Raw genomic sequence first — 22,070 nt, 5'->3', positions numbered from 1 at the left:
CATGACGCAAATTGGCTATACATTTTTTAAAGCTTTGAAAGGAACTAATGTGTCAAGGTAAACCTAACTACTTATAAAAAGCTTTTGATACTATTCAATCCTTATTTGTCGATATAAACTCAGGTCAGTAAACTGGCTTCAAATTCATGTCAATTTGGTTCTAACAAGAATTTATTATGATTATAATTTTTTAGAAATAATAATGTTTCTAACAAGAATTTAGAAAAGTGAAGCATTGAATGTTTATTTAAGTGTATGGTTTATTAAAATGTAGATGTTTAATTGATAACAATTATTACCACATCTTAGTGACAGTGAAATTATCGAAACTGAACTCTAAACATGCTCGCGTAGTCCCAAAGTTTGGGTTGCTAGAGAATATCTCAACAAAAAAAAATAATTCTAACCTTTTTTTAAAACCCAGACCCAGGTAGCTTAGACATGACTTTTTCAAGTTCAAGTACAAATCACCAATAAAAAGTAAATCGCAGGACTTTTCTACAATCATTTTGTTAGGTACGGATATTAGGTATCCGGTCACTTATGCGGTTTGAGCGGCGCAAAATTTTAGCAAGGACGCATTATATTAATAGTACCACCTACTTATCACCGAGAACAATTGCTGTAAACTATTGGAAAGAAAAACAGATATTTAAAACGTGGCACATCAAATTTTACCTAAAGAAAAGTTTACTTTCATTATACCTATAAGTTGTTACTCATATTTGGTACTTTGTATGATTTTATACAATTTCAAGTGATATTTAGACATAAGTATGTATTACTTTTATACTTTTTGCCCCCCATCCGTATCTCCAGACGTTACAAGAGCTCTTAATAAAAGTAACAGGAAGCGTTCTGTTGTCAGACAAAAGATCAAGTAGGAAAGTATGCGGGCGTCCCTTGTCCTCAACTTATAGCTTCTTAAGTACGTGCATATAAACTAACATATTAGCTATATTTTCTACGCCCTAACATCTATTCTAATATATAAAGCTGAAGAGTTTGTTTGTTTGTTTGATTGAACGCGCTAATCTCAGGAACTATTGGTCCGATTTAAAAATTATTTCAGTGTTAGATAGCCCATTTATCGAGGAAGGCTAAAGGCTATAAATTATCCCCGTATTCCTACGGGAACTAGAACCACGCGGGTGAAACCGCGCGGCGTCAGCTAGTTTGATATAAGACTCCGGGAAGTGGGTTGTCTTTGGAAAACAGTAATACTAAAGTGATAAAAGATATTTTCTATTATATCTTGAAGTATTTATAAACATGAAAAGAGTCGTTTAACCTAAACGCCATTTGGCTTGACCTCGACCCCATGCAAAAAATACAAAAGAATATAACGAAACATTTCAAAGGACGCCTCGTTCCCGTGTGATGGTTCCGGGCAGGTAGGTAGGGTATCAAAAATAAAATTTATAGAATTAGGGCGAAGGGACTGACCGCGGCGCCGAGGCCGACAGGTACCAAGGGATCGAGCCCCATAAGCTTTTGACACTACAGCTATACCGGTTCCTAAACCAACATCAATATTGTTTGGTTACAAATTGGACACATGCCTATAGGTACCCTAAAAGCTGTAACTAAACTTTTTAATTTATTTTACAAAAGTTTAGATATAGCATTTATCGTATATAAGTAGAATATGTATCAAAAATTGCTACTTAATGTCTAGAATGCGGAAAGGAAAGTTCTTTTTTTTTAATAGTTAAACGTCACAATTTAAGGTTGTTTTGTCGCCGAAATAACTTGTCACGTCACCTATATTGTAATGTATCATATTTTACATTGAGTTTAGGTGCATAATATGATAATTATGTTGCCTTTCATATAGCTAAACTCAAAAGAGTTATGGTAGGTCATTTAAACTTAAACCAGTCAGTCTGAATCTTCCAAATGTCATTAAGGCCATAACGAGGTTCTTGTAGTAGATATTTCTATGGCCATCTCGTAGCTTGCGTGCTACAGAAAGTAAAAGTAACCCCAGCCACTCACAATATTTTTTTTTCACTGCCCAAGTTTCCTGCAGACTTGATAGTAAACTTGATCGTGAGTGGCTGGTGTAACGGTGCAGTCTGCAGTTAATAACTGGTTGACGAAAACAAATACGCAAAGAATTCGAATGTTTATACATCAAAAATATCACGGCCAAGCTTTGTTATCTGTGTCTATAGAGATTGTCTTCCGCGTGTCGCGACCTTGCTTGTTCAGACATTGAAACACTTCCAGCTGGCGCTTATAAATAAACTAGTGGACGCCCGCGACTTTGTCCGCCCTTAAACCTCTTTAATCCGGCCCTATCGCGAAATCCGTTCTTAGCGGATACATACTATAAACTACCTCCCTGCCAAATTTCATCTTTGTACGTCAAGCGGGTTTCAAGTTTCGTGATGAATGACTTTTAAATTAAGTTAAATGATTGTAAATTATATGTATATCCCCTCTCCTATAAGGAAGAACCGCATTTTACGTATTCCGCAGAGATTTGTTAACGAAAATCAAAATGTCAAACACACTGGTTAGTAATTTTGATCGGTTAGTAATAATGAAATAGTGAATGCTTGTTGGTAAATGACGTGTATATCCACTAAAGATTACTTAAAGTTACTGAATATGTCAACTGAGGGCATGTTGATGATGAAACTAAATGTAAAATGTAAATTAAAGCTTATCGATATTTACGATTCTATAAAAACAAATTCATCATTCGATACTATATCTCTGATAGAACAAGGTGATTGACCTCTAGAGTCATCCGTCAGGACATATTACATACCTACCACTACATTGTAACCGATACCACACAATAGCAGGCAATAAGTACTTTATCAAATACCTACACCACTAATTCTAGATTATTGATAATAAAAAAGTCGTTTAGCCACGTGATATCCACCTAGGATGTAGTTTCAATTTTGTTCTCAGTTTCATAGCACAGAATTACTGTTTTGGGACATAACGCATTACATTTTAATAATGATAAAATACTACGATGCATTAGATAATATTTAATTTTCGTAAACCACTTGTAAGCGCAAAAATCATTAATAATAATCAATATAATATGTACATTTATGCAACCCGCCCGCAACTTCGTCCGACTGAAAACACTGAACCACTATAGTACTATTATAAAACGTAAGTCTTGCATCACTATCTACTATTAATCGTAGGTCTAAACGTAGGTACAGACGCGCGGAAAACGACTTTTCCACCACTATCACCGATCTCCTATTAATAAGAGGTCAATAACCACTATGTTAAGATTGAGTATAATTTCACACGTAACGACCTAAACATAACACTTCATAGTACTACTAAAGGTATAAAGAATTAACTTATTGGTAACACTAACATAGCGTTGGGCATGGCGAACGTATTGGTGAGCATACTGGATTACGACGGCTCTGATTTCAATAACATTTTTGTATCTAAATAGAGCAATAGTTACCTTGCAGCCCTCGCAGGAATGCACCCCATAGTGGAAGCCGCTCGCCTTATCCCCACAGACGCGGCATAGCACTGTGGTACCATCGAACTCTGTAACAAGCGAAAACACAATGAGATATAATGATTTTATTACTCTGCTCGTCTGTTTGTATTAAGATCGTTAGCAAACCAAACATCCTGTATGTACTCTATGTTGGTAGGTATTGCAAACATTTGCTCGTGAGTCGTGACCTGCACTAAGGTGCCCTTGTCTCACCTTCAATTATTACGTTACACAAGTGTTTTTATTGCAATTGTGTTGCACCAATTCGGTGTAAACAAGCCTTCATGGATCTTCGTTACGGTCTTCCTGTAATTAATTGTCGTAAGTTTGATAAATATCAGTAACTTTACAAGTCTTTTTAACTGTGAATTCTACTAATCATTTAGGTATTTAGCATTTTTTAAATATCTTAAAATAGAAGCAACGGAATAATTTGGCTTTTGATTAATTAACACAAATGCAAATGACTAAGGAAATACCTGCTAAAGTAAAACTTTATGCTAATGTTAATTTACTAACAACCCGTAGATTCACTTACTCCTATTGTCATACCAGAGTCATGTTACGCAAGTTTCATACATTTATGTCGCTAATAAAGAAAATGACGCAAGCGCATCATGTTGCGTGCTTTGGTGACACTGAATAGTTATTTTAGAAAGCGCTAACTCTCCACTGCACTTGGGGGAAGTCGTTGACCCTTCCAGTGCGGCTACGTTCACATTCTACCTGGCTTCACGTGTTTCTTTTTGTCTGTATTTTAATTAATACACAACCGGTAGTTTCGCTTATCTAAAGTCTATATCGAGAAAGACATTACTCCTCAATGAGTTATTAAAAATAATATTAACTGTCAAAGTTTAATGATAAAACCGATTTGTTATTGGGGCAGCGATAGATAAGAAGGCGGTTTTGATGCGCCGAGCGTTCCTACACGAAATGACGTAGCAGGTCGACAGGACGAAGTGCGGGAGCGCGGCCGGGAAACAGGTTCGTTTGGCGCCCCCGGCTGCTCTCACTTTCCCTTTACTATGTTTGTTTATTTGTTAAGGGAGCGAACCGGCCTTTGGGAAGGAACTTTCTATTTCTGGCTTCAACCACTTGCCTCGGGTCGACGTTCGGCGCAGTCGCTTTCTATGGTGTTACTTTCTTTTTTTAGTAGCGGTGAACGGCAGCTCTCAGCGCAACACTTAATTCGAGTCTCATCTTTAATGTTTATCTGCGTCTATGTATGTGTATTGTGCAACGATGATAATAATGCGGTGAAAACTATTAACGATGTAGTGGTGGGCGCGTCGCGCATTGCGAGCGAATCTTAAATGTGCATTCATTTCTCTTCGTGTGATGCAACTCGAGTGTTTTTCTGTGGAGCGCGTGTGAGAGTCGCTCGTTCGTTACGTCAATTAAAGAGGCGAGGAAAGTGCACTAGAAAGTGCTGGCTCCACGTAACGCGCAGCCGAGCGGAGACAGCGCGATCTGTGTCAGGGCGATGTTAGTCAATAATTAGATCACCAAACGTAGGACATCGCCAAACCATACGTGCTACCTTTTACACGGACATCACGTTTGGTGTCTCAGTTCCTAGTTAAGTACTGTGACAGATTATAGTTTATCATGCTTTTCTTATTTTAGCACGTTTTCTTTATTAACGCTGCATAAAAATGAATTGCTAAATACATGAAAAATATCAAATATCACGGCCGCGATGACTTCCTTTATTCTCTAAACTCTACTATACAGTTTGTATAATGAAAATATTTTATAGTATATTATAACAACATACTATAATAATTATGTACCTAATACAGTAAGCTATACAGATAAGAGATTCGAATGTGATCACAGTCGTACAGCACAATGATTAAATTCGAAAGTAATAAAGAAACAGTTTCTAGAATCACTCAAAATGTTAGATACCCATCTCGTTATATTTGAGATAAACAACAGTCATAACAGCGAAGTGGAATGAACTAGTGAAACGAGAATCGAGAGAAAAGTAAAAGTGATAGCCACGGAGAGGCGGAAGCTGGCGTTACATTGAACCCAACACTTCTAATGACTTTTGTGTGATAATATTATTTTAGTAATATTACGGGTACGGTAGAAAGTTTGATGGAAGAAATTATAACCGACATAACTTCGTTCGGAGTATATAAATGTTATTATAACACTCAATGAGCGAATAACCGTAGTGGTACGCCGTGATAGCCCAGTGGATATGATCTCTGCCTTCGATTCGGTAGATACGAATTCGGTCCACGGCATGCACCTCCAACTATTCAGTTATGTGCATTTTAAGAAATTAAATATTACGTGTCTCAAACGGTGAAGGAAAAACAACGTGAGGAAACCTGCATAGGTACCTGAGATTTTTCTTAATTCTCTTCGTATAAGAAGTCTGCCAATCCGCATTGGGCCAGTGTGGTAAACTGTTAGCCTAACCCCTCTCATCTTAAGAGGAGAATAGTGCTCAACAGTGAGCCATGTATGGGTTATTAATGATGATGATTAAGTGAATGAATGACTTCCTACAAATATGAAATGAATTCACTATTTTTTTAGTGATTCCATGAAAATTTCTTATGAACATGGTAGCAGCATATCACCGCATAAAGTGTTTTTCAGACAGCATGGGTACGGTGACAGTTGCCTTATGACGTTCATAATACGTACTATTATCGTGAATTGCGGCAAACTTTCAATAGTGAAACGAACTGTCACGTACCTACCCATGCTATCTGAAAAACGCTATGGCTTATTACAACAATAAGTATGCCCCATGAAGTTAATATAGGTAATAATCGTTACAATCGGAATGAACATCATTAACAAAAACATTTCCTAGACTGCAGGGGGTTATATTCCCAGACGAAACGGTTAACTCTTTTGTTGTTTACAATTTGAATTGTAAAAATAATCAATAATAACCGATAACATCATTAAGAATCGAACGCAAAATCGAAAGGTTCCCTGCGGAATTCAATCTTTAATCTTTATAGTTTGTTGAAGTATTTGGACCCCATCGATTCGCACATGGGGGGCGAGACCCGTTATTCTCAAGTGTCGTACGATTTGCACAATGAAATTTTAATTGTTTTCGCCAAGCCCTCGGTAGTAATGTTCAACGATCAATCAAACTTTCGTTCTACATGTTCAGTTAATGGTTTTAAAGCAATAACTATTAGTATTTTACCCTTTCAGTCGAGATTATTAATCATGAAATGAAATGTTAAAAAATGATGTTGTTTAATCAAGTGTGACATTAACGGTTTTGCCTATTTTTTTTTCGATTTTGTGGGTACTTGTAGAGTTTTTCGTGAGAATGATCATTCGGGGAAGTAGCTACCTACGTATGAACTTACGTACTTATCAGAGGCGAAGGTAAGGAATATAGTCTATAGATAGAAGGTAACCAAAAGAAAAGGAAATTCATACCGCGAGATATGGTTTCTCATATTATAAGTCATTACAATAATGAATATACATGAATTACAATAATGAATATGTATGGATTGTTTTTCGTGAGCAGTAACCCGGCGAGAATCATTTGTATGGACTCTTCGCCACTGGTATGTTCGCTGCTGTCTAGCATAACCAGTGTGTGTATCATCTACGTCCATAGAATCTCTAGGAGGTGTTAATGTTCTATGCATTATATTACGTAAAATGAGGTTCTGTCCACTTTATTATATCTAGAAGTACCTAGATAAATATAGATCTAGGTTAGGAACAAATGTAATAAAATAAATAAAAAAGAACTTTGGGGACTTATTATGGATAGGAATCTTTATCTACGTAGTTATAGGTATGTACCTATAAAGTGAAAAAATTGATGGAAAAAGACGGAAACAATGGTAGCTATAGATAAGGAAATCAGAAAATAGTACCTATATATTTTTTTGAAGTTCATATTACTGTCTACTTGGCAACAAATTATTGTCTTAATTAGCAGATGACAATGAGTTTTGAAATAAAGTCATTAACCGCTTATCAGAGAATTTTATATTAGAGGTGCAAACAGAATGATATTAGGAAGGTCGATCTACAGTATCTTATTATAAATATACCTCTCTACCTACTAATTTAAATTAAACTTCTAAAGATAGCAACTTTATAAATATCCCATAGAGCTAAGCGAGAGATTTAGCTCTGTGTTGCTTTGCTCTATTGCAAGAGTAAAGACAAATCTAATAGATAGGTACATAATACCGATATAGTATATTGGAATTTTCATCTCATAATATCTAGTATATTGGATTTTTCCAATAAAAGTTAATTAGGATAAATATTCTTGAATTAATTTCCAAAAAATATAATAAAATCCTGTAATGATTTAGAACACAAACATGCAAGAAATGTTATCCAACTTTACTGATGTAATGAAAAAATACATTCGAACATAGAACCTTATTCTTTAAAATCGGTTAAAACAGTAGGTCGGTTTAGGGGATTACGTGTCTCAAACCTCAGGTGCCTTGTCATGCTTTTGCAGGGCTATTAAAATCCATCATTAGTACGTATTAGTAGGCTCAAAGCCAGTAGAATACCTTTTTTATCAGCAAAACAAACAAGTTTGTATCAAATCACGTTTCACGTTTATTTGATAAAAAAGTTTGCTACGTGCGCGAACTTTTTTATAAAGAATCACCATGGTTTAGGTAGATATTTACATAATTAACCTTTAAAAAGAAGCTAGACACAAACAAAAAATAGACTAATTTTCATCCTTGAGAAGAAAATGCTCAAGTCTGCCAATAGTAGGTACCTATATACTTTCCGCTTGTTATTATTAAATTTATAGTTACTTCATTTTAGTACTAATTTTTAGTAAATCAGTACTAAATACTGATTCACTAAAAATAAATTTATTTTAAACCAATTGAACATTCGAAAATAAATTCTAATAGGTAGTAGAAACCATTTAATCACAAAATCATGTACCAAGCTATTACTAGGGTTCAGTAATCAGTTACTGTTATCAGGAAACATTCAGTTTCAGTTTAGAGGCGGAAAAGTGAGATGTAAACAAACAACAGAAACAAGCTTATAACCCATTCCTACCTATATGCAGCTCTGGCTCCCGCTCCTTGGGGGCCGCACTCATCACGGTGTCGGCCGGAGTCGGCGCATCATAGCGTCCGTAACTGCTGTCCGGAGACATCACTGAGTCATATGATGTAAACTAAACAATAATAGTACTTCCCTTCACACTACACTACACGTTATCCACATTTGAGCCCCAAAACTCCCGCAACGTATGTTCTGGCCACAGTATCGGGAATATGGGACAGGAGTGCATGAGCCGAAACGCGCGGTCGGCACTTCGCAAAGGATGAAGGTCGCTCGTCTCACAACCGCCGCTGCACGTGCCGCGTGCGTCTCACTCGAGCTCGAAAGACGAACTGAGCTCGGGTCGCGCGCACTTCTGTTCGTAGTCGCGCGCGTCGACCCTTAAGAGTGAAAGTCTGCAAAATGATCAACGCTCCGTGCGATACAATCGCTTCGACTGTACGCTGGTCTGCGCCGAGCGAATATCGCCCCTATCGGTGTACGGAGCCCGTCGGTGAGCGAGCCTCGGCGCGCTTCGAACTCCGGTCTCCGAGGTCATTGCCGCGTCGTCGATGGACCAATCGCGAGCGCGCTCAGACGTGCGCGGCGAGCCATTGGAGGGCCCGAGGCCCCGCGCCCCGCGCTCCTCCGCGCGCTCGGGTTCGAAGACCTGAACCTTGCGGGCGCACCGCGGCCAAGGTCGCGCGAGAGCGGTGCGGACTGAGCGCTGGGCCGAACGTTCGAGTGGGACAAGCTGCGGCCGTGTCGGTTGCGTCACACGACTAAAATATTTTTGGTGATGGAACGCGAGTGAACTTGAACACGAAATCGAGCTAATGGATGGCGAGTGCTGTGTAGGTCGCCGCGTGACGGAGTGACGGAGTGACCCGCTGCCGCCGCCTGCTTCCCTCTTGGGCAGCACTGCACTCACTTCCGGGAACCACGCAGAACTTTCCCACAACCAGTCGTGTTTGTGCCTAATTAACGATACAGAGCCCACACATACCTAGTAGATATTACCTACATCCTACGCACCTACTAATAACTGTCGTTGATAGCTAACGTAACATGAAAGCACAAAAATTGTATCATCGTTATCATCTGTGTTGTATTGTACCTAACTAGCTACACACACTATGACACTAGTACCTAAGTATCATACACACACTACACTTCCTCATAAGTTCATCATTATCAGCGTACCTAGTAGGTACCTATTTAATATTAATCGATCTTCTTGAGGGCCTACATCCATAAGAAAGGATAAATGGAGCTTCGACCCATCACGCTACTCTAATGCGAGTTGGTGTTTTTGATAACTCGTGACTTAAATGTTTTATTCTGTAAACATTGTAGTGTTGGGACAGAGATGGCAGAGAAGAGACGGCAAAGCCTCACGTGCTCTTCGAGGTACGGGGGTTGACATTAACATATGACACCCCCAACCCCACTTCTTAACTTAGGACTGAGAATTTCTTGAAAAAAAAGAAAACAATATTTCATAGTTCGACTCGGGACTCGAACCCAGGACCACGTGACCAAAAGCCACTAATCTTTGGATCAACGAGGCAGTTTTCTTTTGAGTGTATGAAAGGGTAGGTTTGTACGTACGACTTACTTATGTACTTAAAACCAAACAAATAGGTAATTATGTACCATATTATATGTAAAATATTTAATTATGTAACTTCCTGGTACTAAATACCTATAGGGTACATTTAAAAATAGTTCGTTATAAAATAAAAGCTCCAAATTAAAACGAAAATAATGACGTCAACTTAGCACGTATGGTATTATTGATAAACAAGTTTCTATAACCTATACTATAGAATAGATACATAAATGATTCGTTTTTGTATAACATCCCCAGTTAAGCGTGTCAAAGCGATTTAAACCATAACATTTTGCAATAAAATCGCAATCAGCTTAACAGCAAAAGTTATTTATGTGAGATAAAGCCGAGCGGCGGTGGGCGGCGAGCGGTGAACGACCTGGAAATTTTGGCGCAGGCCGGTCAAGGCCACCGCCCGCGCAGGCGCTGTGGCGACAGAACACTCTAATTCTCAATTTGAAAAATTATTTTCACCTCGCTGAAACGAATGAAACTGACATCACAATGTACCTATTGAAAAATAATACTGTTCTCATTTGAAAAATAAAACAATAATTTCACCGAGCTGAAACTTACTACACAATATATTACCTACATACATATTGAAAAACAATATTACGTATATTACAGCCAGTGGCGTGCACTTCATAGATGCAAAAATGCACTGCCCACTGGGGAGTCATTAGGAACTTGCGTTGGAGAACGAATTTTCCATTTTTTTCCAAATTGTACGTACAGAGCATACCTTAGTTGAATACCCTGTGCACGCCACTGATTACAGCCCTACATAATAGTTAACATAACTCATTTAACAACAAGGTTATTGTTAAAATAATAATAATACACTAACTACGTAGCTCTAGTAGATAAAGTGGGTACAAACTTGGCGATATTCTCTCCTTGATACGTCAAACTTATTACATGTATCATGTAGGTCACTTATAGCATCATGTAGTTATGTCATGATCACATTATGTTGTTCCATATTACTTAATGGTGGAATGCTTATTCATAAACTCTGCCTTAGCATACTTTTTTTCTTTTACCTAATAAATGAAGATTTTATGATTTTAGGTAGGTTACCTACTTGCCTACCCAAATCAATTAACCATTTTGAACAGTTTAAGATAGATTATCGATAGAAAATCATAATAGACTAGAGAAATTATATGTTGCTAGAAGCACCTAATTAATATACTCCTACCTAATTAATGGAACACTGAAACACCCCTACCTAATTAAAGGAATTGACTCAGAGAAGTTGCCTACTGTGTGAGATTTCTCATACCATCCCCGAATAAAATATATATAAAAATACGCTTTATATTTGTACAATTAGGAGTCTTGACTCTTGACCTTTGAAACCTTCTAAGTTCTATCTTCCAGCCAAAAACCATAGTGAAAATTCCATAGTGTCCTACCGTATTTACTCGCACCTTTGGCAAAAGTATAAACTGATAATCATTTAGTTTTTTTTTTTTAATTTTTTCTTATTCTTTACATGCAATCTAAGATGGAAGCGGGCTAACTTGTTAGGAGGAGGATGAAAACCCCTTTAGGTTTCTACACGACATCATACCGTAACGCTAAATCCCTTGGCGTTATGTCTTTGTCGATAGGGTGGTAACTAGCCATGACCGAAGCCTCCCACCAGCCAATAAATTTATAGTTTGACGAAGGTGGCATAACAGGCCTCTAATATACCACATATCTAAGTATAGAAACAAATCTGTATGAAATATTGACAATTAGACTAATATAGCAGATGTTAACATTAAAAAAATCGCCAAAACTCACAAAAAGGGTTAAAAATGCCGACAACTGATTTAAAGGTGGCTGTTACCGGCGCATTCTGTTTACACTTTTTGCAGATTCATCTCGCTTCAATACTCTTTAAAAGTTGCACAAAGGGAACGTTTTTTAAAGGTTTCGCAAATATCCTCCTACATCACGGACGCTTTTAGATGGGTAAAAAGGAAACCAATTTTTTAGGTCTTCGTGTCACAAAAAATGTATCTTTTTTAACAGCAGGATAGAGCTGTGTCGTGCACATTCAGTTCTATATAATAGACAAAATTGTAACCTAAATTATAGATACTGTGACGTATACTACACTGTGAAGTATAATAACACATTTTACTTAAAGGCTTTCTCTTTATCTTTTAGTAAAACATTTTTAACGCATACGACATATGTACATGACACCCTATAATTTTACTATAGCAGAAAACTCACTTGTCATCGATCTATCTATATCTCGCTATAACTATACTAGTCAAGTAGTACTTATATTAAAATGAAATATAGCTTTTGTTCTTTTTAATTTCTCTCATACGGTTTCCAAGTCTTAATATTTCACAAATATAGAATATATTAATGTGCATTAAATATAAATTATTTCAGTAGTACTCAGTAGGTTAAGTAGGTAGGTCTTATTTTTTTAGGATCCACTTAATGCGAAAAACAAACAATGTAACAACAATACCATATGTGCACTTATAAATTCGTGAAAGTGAAATGGGTGCCCAATTTTTTTACTTCCTTCCGTTGCCCTCACTTTTTAATATCGGGACGCGAATATCAAATTACATGGTACATTGAACAGTGCATTTGTTGATTCAGTAAACGGATCTTTATTGCCACGTACTTAGAGTTTATAACAGATTGTATATCAAGGTGCATATAAAAAGCTCGCCTGGTGTCAGTCGCTAGCCACATGTATTAGAGGCATTGTTCGTATGACCGCAGCGATGCACGTTGGGGCCGATTCACTTTTATCGATCTCGATAGATTGGACTCGCTTTTTGCAAATAAATAAAAAACTAAGCCGACTACCATATTGTTTGCAATTTATGGCTTCCGCTTTTTCTATATCCGGATTTAAATTGAAAGTGCGACAGTAATAGGTACGAGTTTTATATGTAACAGAACCTCTTTTTGCTACATTCCAAATATGACAGAGCCTTGTATTTTATGAATCTAGATATTAAGCCCTCTTGATAAAAGCCTTATCCTTAGTCCGAGTAATTTCGCAGGTAACCATAAAGTCAGCCACTCACATGCCTGCAGTGCTAACGCCTTGACAGCCGATAAAAGAGTGTGTTGTTTGCGATGTGTATGACATCATGCCGATCGCGACCAACACACGATCAGTTTTATCAGATCAGATTAGATAGCCCATTAATTGAGGAAGGCTATAGGCTATATATTATCCCCGTATTCCTAAGGGAACGGAAACCACGCGGGCGAAACCGCGGTGCGACGGCTAGTTTTAATATGAATAGCAAAACTGAATCGTGAATGCACACGTTTGTCCTTTTGGAAGTCATCAGTTTGCAAACAATCGAGGGCCGGGCGGCCTTCTCTCGGTTCTGGACCAAGGACACGAGACAATGGCGAGCGTGCCCACTGCCCACTGGCCGACCCACACCGGACAAACGGGTCTCGGACATCAGCTATCATGTATTATTGAATGTCCCTCATGTTTAGTTTTACTTTACCTCGTTTATGCAATGACGGTGACCTTCAAACACAAAGGCATGGTGAAATAATCTTTTATATTTATGCTGTGTCACTAGAGTTACTTACTGGAAGGAAGTAACTTAGTAAATCTGAAAATACGAGTATGTGCACATGAATCTGGAACTTACAGGAGTTTGCGAGTTGGACTCGCGCACCAAGGGTTTCGTACAAACCCGTAGGTAAAAGTTATATTTTTATTGTTGACAAAGTTCTCTATCGTTTCAGTAATCTTTGTTTGACTAACAATCTACATACACATTGTATCAAAATCGAAACCCTCCTGGAATATAGGACTATATTCTGGGTATGCATAGCCTTTATGCATCTATGAAGTGCACCTGCTAACAATACAGGCAAGCTGTTTGATATTATCCAAAACGATCAATTAGAAATATAATAAACGGTTGTAGCTTCTAAATCTGCTCCATACATACACTTGCATAATTATTGAAAGAGTTCAAAGAACTGCAATAACAATATAATTTGTCATACAATTTAATGTTTATTTGTAAATATTAAAATGAGTGCGGCATGCTACCTTATCTATAAAGCATGGTAGTTACGAATAGATCAGCAAAAAATCGGAAAGTTCCAAGAATTCACGTGGTAGGTAGCGGGGACGGATGCTCTGAACGAGCTCGGTCAAGGTCTTGCTGACAGGCAGTTATCCGAAGCGAAATACTAAGCTGTTATTATCATGTGTTTATTAAAGTTTATTCATACGTAGGTATGATATTACGACAGTACAAATGCTCATTAAACTGTGTTGTAATTGTAAATAAACTACCAACTGCGTACCTACTTGTAGGTCAAATGCCTCTTTCCCGTGAATTTGTTTGTTGGTGCGATTTTTCTAGCCACTCAACAGAAATGTGATAATGTATAATTGGGCCAACCTTTACGAAAACAACAACAAATAAAACCCAAAACCAAAATCATCCAACTAATCTATCTATCTATACTTATAGGATACTTGTTGTCGCGAAAATTAAACCAGAAGGGGTGAGACAGGGGTTGAAAATTTGTATGGAAAGTCCTTCATTTCTCAAATTACATTTGTAAAAATGGGTATGTTTACTGCCAGAAAAACATGTACTAAAAGCAATGTATTTTAAGATTCGCAAAATTCTACTCCTAAAGGTTTTAAAAAGGGGTTGAAGTTTTTTGTAATTTAAATCGTTCATTATATAAGTTATATCTTAATGATAAGTAGACTATGTAGTACATATAAAACATGCAAAATTCAACCCTCATTTCATTCAACCTACGAACGGTTGAAAGTTTACATCGATTTTCATGAGGGTAAAGTCGCGAGCGTCCGCTAGTAGTCAATAAAACTATAATCAAAACACATTTCATAGTGTGTAATAAATTGGTAAATTAAATCAGACGCTATAGACATTGTACGCGCAAGCATTTGGTAATGGCGACGAGTGCCGAGCTTCGTCGAGTTTTTCCGAAGCCACGCGAGGTCAGGCCGAGTCAGTTACCCCGCCTGGCTGCGGCGGTGATGATGACACTGCCTGCGCACTGAACCACCATGGTAGGTATTATATTTGGAACTTTTCAGGTATTTTTTACAACATAGATGTACCAATCTAAAAGGTTCGGATAATAATCACTGGCTAGTTGACTGTATAGTTCAGGAATGTTTAATCTATACATCATACCAACCTCTTTGTAGGTTTGACTAAGCATTGGCTAGTTCATTATTCATTCATTTCATGAATGAAAGTAAGTTGTATGAAACTTTACATGTAAGGCAACACAAAAACTTGTTTATATAATGATTTATTTATTTTGCTATCATCCGCGAAAACTCGGCGAACCCATGCGACAACGTCACCCAGGTCCGACAAAATACTCTCTACGTACGTTTCACCCCGAAACCGGAGCATCCTCAGGAGATGTTGACTCTACAACGTGCAATTGCAAAGATTGCAAAAACTTGTCATATAGTTTACTCACTTTAGACCTTGTTAGGATTTTACTTTAATAAAAAAAATGTTGTAATCTGACAAACTAAATTCATACCTAAATACCTAAGAGAAAAAGGAATTTTGATGTATAAATAGACTACACCAGTGCCAACGACTGAATTCTTAAAAGTTCAAGAAGCTTTTAGGACAGACAGACGTAGATAAATAATTAGGCTATGACAAATAATTTCCTCATGAAATTGTTTCTATCTTCCATCAGTTCTAAGTGATTTGCAACAACAAAGATGATAATTAAAGAAGCTATCGCTGCTATCATCATCATTATGAGCCTATGGAAGTCCAAAGCTCAACATGGGCCTCTAGCACGGACTAGCACCACAATCTCGTTGCTATATTCTACAAAGTAAAGTAATATATTCAGTTCTCTAAAATGAGAACTCGTACTGTTTACATGACATCAGACAGGTATATAGCGTTAATAATATTAGAATGAATAAGCATGACATGACATACAGGCCGTGTGATCCGGACGAGCTCAATCGTATCGACCTCGGTGATTCGGCAACCCGTGCCAAGGCCAAGGTCGGATCGACCGCGTCGGGTGCGCTCAATTAATAGCTACAGCTAACAAGCGATGGCCATTGGGGCCCCGGGCCATATTGTAATACCAAACCATAACTATTTATGGGCACCAGCGGAATAGCGATAACTATTTTGCTACATCTGAATAACTCAGTCGGGTGTCAAATTACAGATGTACTTTAAATACTAACAGACAACGCACAGACTCTCATTCAAAAGCACATTAAAACTATCTATCTCCGTCATTATTATCACTAGCTACTGATAGTAAACTTGATAGTTTAATACTAATAATTTGAAGAAGAGCCAACGTTATTTAGATCTAGCAACCACAATTGGAGCATAGTAGTGGCGTAAACATTAAGTTCTATGGGTAAGGACATCAACTCAACAAACTGACATCAATATGTTTTCTGTGTCAATACTAACTTATAACAGAGGTTTAAACTATTCTTACTTTAATCAAGTGAGAGATGGCAACAAATAAATTAAAGGCTTTCATCATGTCAGCTGACCATTGTTATTAAATAATATTTATTTTGCAAAATAAAAATCAACGTACCCCAGGAATATAGCCTCCAAACTTTCAAGATTTGAACCGTACTATAGGAGAAGTTATCTAACTAAAAGCTTGCAAAATGCCGAGCACAAAGCAGGGATTTCAAAATGTTGACAAGTTTAGTTATCTGCCGCGTGTGTTTTTAGATTGTCGATAAATTGGCCGTTACATAAATTTATTTAGACCAATTAGTGAGCAAGATAGGTCGACAACCGAAATATGAATGCTAACGTAATCGACCTTCGGCGTTGGCACAAAACGAAACATTAATCGTGTGAATAGGAAAATACGTGCAACTGACGTAGTTACACGAATTAATATTGTTAAAATATTAAAGAATGGCCCTGAGGTTTTATTCGGTTTGATTTTCCAAGTCACTTTAATTTCCGAGAGCAACCATTTCAATTTTCTAATGCAGCTAATACAAATATTTATATACCCCTAAATATAATCGCTATTTTTTGTAAATTACATTATCATCTTTTTAGAACTACTGTCTTTCTTTGTTTTATTAAGGTTATAGAATCTGTAAATTTAAAAGTAAATATGAATATTAAGTTTTGTGTTTACTTTATTTTACACAACTCAAATTAATTTTTAAGCAGTCAATGCAGAATCTCAATGCTTCGAAAAACTCAGTCCGTCCGTCTTGCTGCTGAAATTAAGTCATAGAGTCAGGTATCAATGAAGTAGTGATATTTAGGAACTATAGGAAATAATCAGGCAGCTAACAGGTTCCTGAATACCAGAAATCCGATTGTATGTACGCAACATTGTTTCCTGATACACATAGAAACGTGTCAATGTCAAATGGTACCGAATTAACCGCAATGTCAGAAACGTCAAGGCGAAAATTAACACGAGGAAACTGACGGTTCCTAACGCTACACGTAATGAGCTATATTGGAACTACATATTGTGTCTCATTCCATACTTTTAACCCCCGACGTGAAGAGATAGAGGGGTTGCATAGGTTTAATCAGTCAGTATGTGTATATGTCTGTGGTATCGATGCTTTTTAACCGACTTCCAAAAAGGAGGAAGTTGTACGTTGGGCTGTATGTATGTTTTTTTTTGTATGTCCAGCGATTATTCCGTCATTTATGGACCGATTTTGAAAATTCTTTTGTTTAAATGAAACAATGCGGGTATTTTAGTTTGCAAGCTTTTACGACTTACGTGATCGACATAGAGACGACAAATAATTAAGTAAGTTAATCGGAATTTTTTATTGATGAAAAGATTTTTTGACATTATTTTAATTAATTAGACAAGACATTATTAGCTATTCGTCTAGTTAGGGTAGTAGTTTGTATGTCTGTTATTTTGATTTTCGTTTAACTTTTATCATTCAAAATAATCTTGTTAAAGTTAATGTTATATGTTTATCATTGCGAGATCGATAATATAATTTGTACTTATTAAAATAAATATACATGAAAACATATTGCCATTGTGTAGCTCATGTTATCTGTGCACTGAAATGTGAATATTAAAATACGTTAAAGAATTTGCGTTTGAGGAAGTAAAGTATCCAGAATACCTACTAGATAATTGAAAGACAAGCAATTCCTTTCTCTCACACGTTGTTTTGCGTGCAAATTACCTTGATATTTACTTCAAAGCGAGACTTCCTGCTCCTGGTAGAGGACGACTACGTATGGAATAAATACCTACATAAACTTTGTGAATAAGTTTAATATCTACGAGTATGTACAAAGTACCCTAAAAGAGATAAAAAAAATAGATTTTGTTATTGCCGCATTTCTTTACCATAATTTGCGACCAACATTTGTATTTTTTTTTATTATTTTAGTAAATACATGGAAAAAAACATACTGAGATTAAAAAAAACACAACTTCCTAGTAGGTAATGTATATGTAGGTAGATCTAGTTATTATATACGTACTTAGATATAAAACGGTTTACGAGTTAATATTACATTTGATTTGCAGTCGTTTCTTCAAAATCGTAAGGCGCCTGTATTATTTCATTCATATTTGTGTACGTCTAAGTAAAATTAAAAAAAAAAACATCATGATTATAATATATAGTAACTGCAGGAGCAATGAAATGATTCCGTTTGTATATTATGCATGTACGTGTGCAAGTTAAACAACGCTATTATATAGCTGCCATAATGTGACGTTTTAGAGCCAATCAACAGGTCAGTACAGTATTATGTAATGGACCCTTCGTTATCATGATCTGTGATCATCTTAACCAGTTAGTCTTTAGTAGTAGCACAGCTTTTTGTGACTGATTTCATCCGGGAAGTACTACTGCGATACTTAGTCCCATCTCCAGGCTGCAATGTTGTGCTTCGGTCTGCAGGGCATCGGTGCTGGAGCCCCTGAGCCTGTGAGGTGTAACCCCTACGGTCGAAATTCAGGAACATTTCGACGAATGTACGTCGAAGTGTTCATGAACCTGGATCGTAAGATGGTGTACTATCAGGTGGGCTATCTTCTTGGTCCTTTAATTAATATGGTGCACTTTACTTTGAGGTTTAAACCTTAATCCCTGTTTATGAACATGTATATGGGTAAATGCTGTATATTTGACGGGAAACTCGGTCGTGTGTGGCTGGCGTAAGTAAACCGAAAAACACAAACGTAGTTAGATACACGTTTGATAATGCGTTGTGGGTAATTGTTGGAGAAGTGAGGTGGTGCGTAATCAGAGCGAGGCGGGCAGGTCGATGATGCGCGCGGTTGTATAACTGCTGCACGTTATGTTGCATTACACTGAGTCAGTGGCGGATTGTAGTCTTGGCTGCCCTAGGCCTTAAAGTACCAGCCGCCCCACTCTCAACACTATCGTATAGTCTATAATGTGATGCATTTGCATTGAATGCAATGGTTATTTAAAAAAAAAAATAATCGTCAGTGTACCTAATTGATATTAATTTATAACGAAACACAGCTAAAACTGATGACAGCTGAAACGTGATATACGTCGGAGCATGCCCGACTAGTTTTGAACTAGTACGAGGCCCTTAATCATGAGCTTGTTCTTGCAATGCGGCACGATCCAAACCGTATGGGCTCGAAACTAGTCGGTCCAACGTTGTATCACGCGAGTTTTAGCCATGTTTCATAGTAAATTAATAGACTATATAAAGAACTTATTTTATTCCCTTTGATCAAAATCAATAGATTTTGTAATATTTTACATGTTGTTGAGGACAATACATTTAAATAAAACATTAAAAACGGTTTTAAGTTTTAAGAAATAAGATATGTAATAAAATTCAAAATTATTATAATGGGTGAAATTTAGTTATTTTTATTGCTTGTTCCCAATGTTTTTTTTATCGTGAATGACCGCTCCTAACATCTGGTTGCCCAAGGCCCGGGCCTACTGGGCGTTAGAGTGAATCCGCCACTGTGCCGAGTACTGAGTACGGCCACACAACAGAGACTAGAATGAGGAAGTTTATCGTGCTCGTTTCCTACTGTTACATTAACTTGGCCTCATTAACAGATAACATATAGGTAAACGCTCCATTATGATTGTTCTAAATAAACAACGTTATACTGTTTCATTTATATTACATTACGAAAGTGATATATTAAAGTTTGTACATTTTGTTTATCCGAGCTGACCGCAGACTGTTTTTAACATTTCAAATTTATTTAACATCCACAGGTAGGTTTATAACTTCTTTGGAAACATTTCCCGCCAATTCGGCGAATTATACAGAAATGCTCCGATTTTTCAGAAAACGACGCAAATTGATTTTAAAATGCGACCCGAGCAAACATCAATACACTTGAACTCGAACCAGATACATTTTGATGAGCGTTATCGAGAAAAACAAAATGGAAGATGTAAATATGCCCCTGGTCGTAGTCCAATTCTTAGTTTCCTTAAAATCTTAGAGAGAAGATTACGATTGAACTAGATTCGGCTCATAAATCTGTTTCAGTGTCAGGAATAGGCAATTATTCGCGGAGCGGAAGGCGGCGGGAGGGACTGGGGCAGGCTGTGGCGGAATATTGCGCAGCATTCGATCCTGAAAACGTGTCCGAAGAAAGTTCACGGCCGCGCGTTGACGCCACCTGCCGCCCGCCCGCGCCTCCCCGCGCTCGCCTCCGCTTCCGCGCCCGCGTCACCTTCCGCGCTCTCACCTCGCGCCCACTGATAAGCTCGATAACGCCTCGCGATATACGAGTACAATACTAGCGCACGCCCGCCATTTCGCCCGTCCTTAGGTCGGCCCGGCTTAATCCGGCCCTGTCGCAAAATCCGTTCTACTAACGATAAACAACCTCCCTGTCAATCTTTCTACGTCACGGCACTACGTCATAATTATTATTTACAATAACTTACAGCCTGAAATTTATTTTTGTTGTTCACAATGTAATATGTGAAATCATCTTCACAATATTATAACTTAACCAAAAAAAAATTGGTAAAATATGTAAAGGGTGCATCTCGAGCGGGAGGGGAGCAGATGCACTTCGCTAGGGGACATACTTAGGCATATATGATGCCTAATTGTGTCCCTTATGTGTAGGTAAGTTTATTTTATATAATAAATTAACATAATTGTGAACTCGCCGTCTTCACAAAAACGTCAAGTTTATGAGGATGGCTATTTATGTACTTAATTATATAACACTTTTTGTATTTTGTACAATAAAAAAAAATATCTAAGTAGCTCATACAAAAATGATCAAAATATTTGATTTTATATAAGTCATACAACACTCCGGCTGTAGGTATCTTTCTGCGATGATCCTTTCAGGATCACCAGGAAAATACATACGCAGTTCAGTTACTAGTTAGGTAATAGTTCAACTGCAATAGAGAATACTGAATAGTTTCCTATATAAGTAAATAAGTACTGAATAGATAGGTAGGTATAGATCTACTCGTGTAAGACTTGTTATTCGAAAAGATGTTATGATGTCAATAAAAATTTTCCTTCGCAATATTTACAATGGAGGAATGTGTTCGGAGGCGGAGGCTGGGGCGATGGAGCGATGGAGCGATGGAGCGATGGTGCGGTAAAGAGACACCGAGGGGAAGGAGAGCCACCATGGCCTTGGCGCGTTCGTTAACCGCGCGGCGCGTGTATGCCGCGGGCCGCGATAATTTCGGCGCGGGCGGGGCAGGGGGACGCAGGGGGGACACGAGTCTACTGACCCCGTCGATGTTTGCGACGCAAATGATCCTTGACTTTATTTAAATCACCTAATTCTACATTCCCCCTGATATGTTTTCCATTATGACCTAGGTATTTTATTATTAAAAGGCTTGTGTGTACCTACCTATCTTTGTATGAAAAAAGTATCGGACGGTCG

General features: G+C 37.5%; 1 protein-coding gene across 4 annotated transcripts in view; it reads right to left on the bottom strand.

The window, feature by feature from the left end:
* LOC112052885 (ecdysone-inducible protein E75) overlaps nt 1-22,070 on the bottom strand; it is a 133,064-nt gene that overhangs the window by 11,550 nt on the left and 99,444 nt on the right. For 3 of the 4 annotated variants that reach the window (XM_024092127.2, XM_024092135.2, XM_052881487.1), the window contains exon 2: nt 3,455-3,543. In XM_024092127.2, coding sequence (XP_023947895.1) covers nt 3,455-3,543 — 89 coding nt within the window. Of the gene's footprint in view, nt 1-3,454; nt 3,544-8,554; nt 8,907-22,070 lie in introns of those variants that run through there. The other variant, XM_024092141.2, reaches the window with a different exon arrangement.

Source organism: Bicyclus anynana, chromosome 5 (assembly GCF_947172395.1).
Source record: "Bicyclus anynana chromosome 5, ilBicAnyn1.1, whole genome shotgun sequence".
Lineage (NCBI taxonomy): Eukaryota > Metazoa > Arthropoda > Insecta > Lepidoptera > Nymphalidae > Bicyclus > Bicyclus anynana.
Note: the sequence above shows the minus strand (reverse complement) of the source record. Positions and strands in the feature narration are given on the sequence as shown.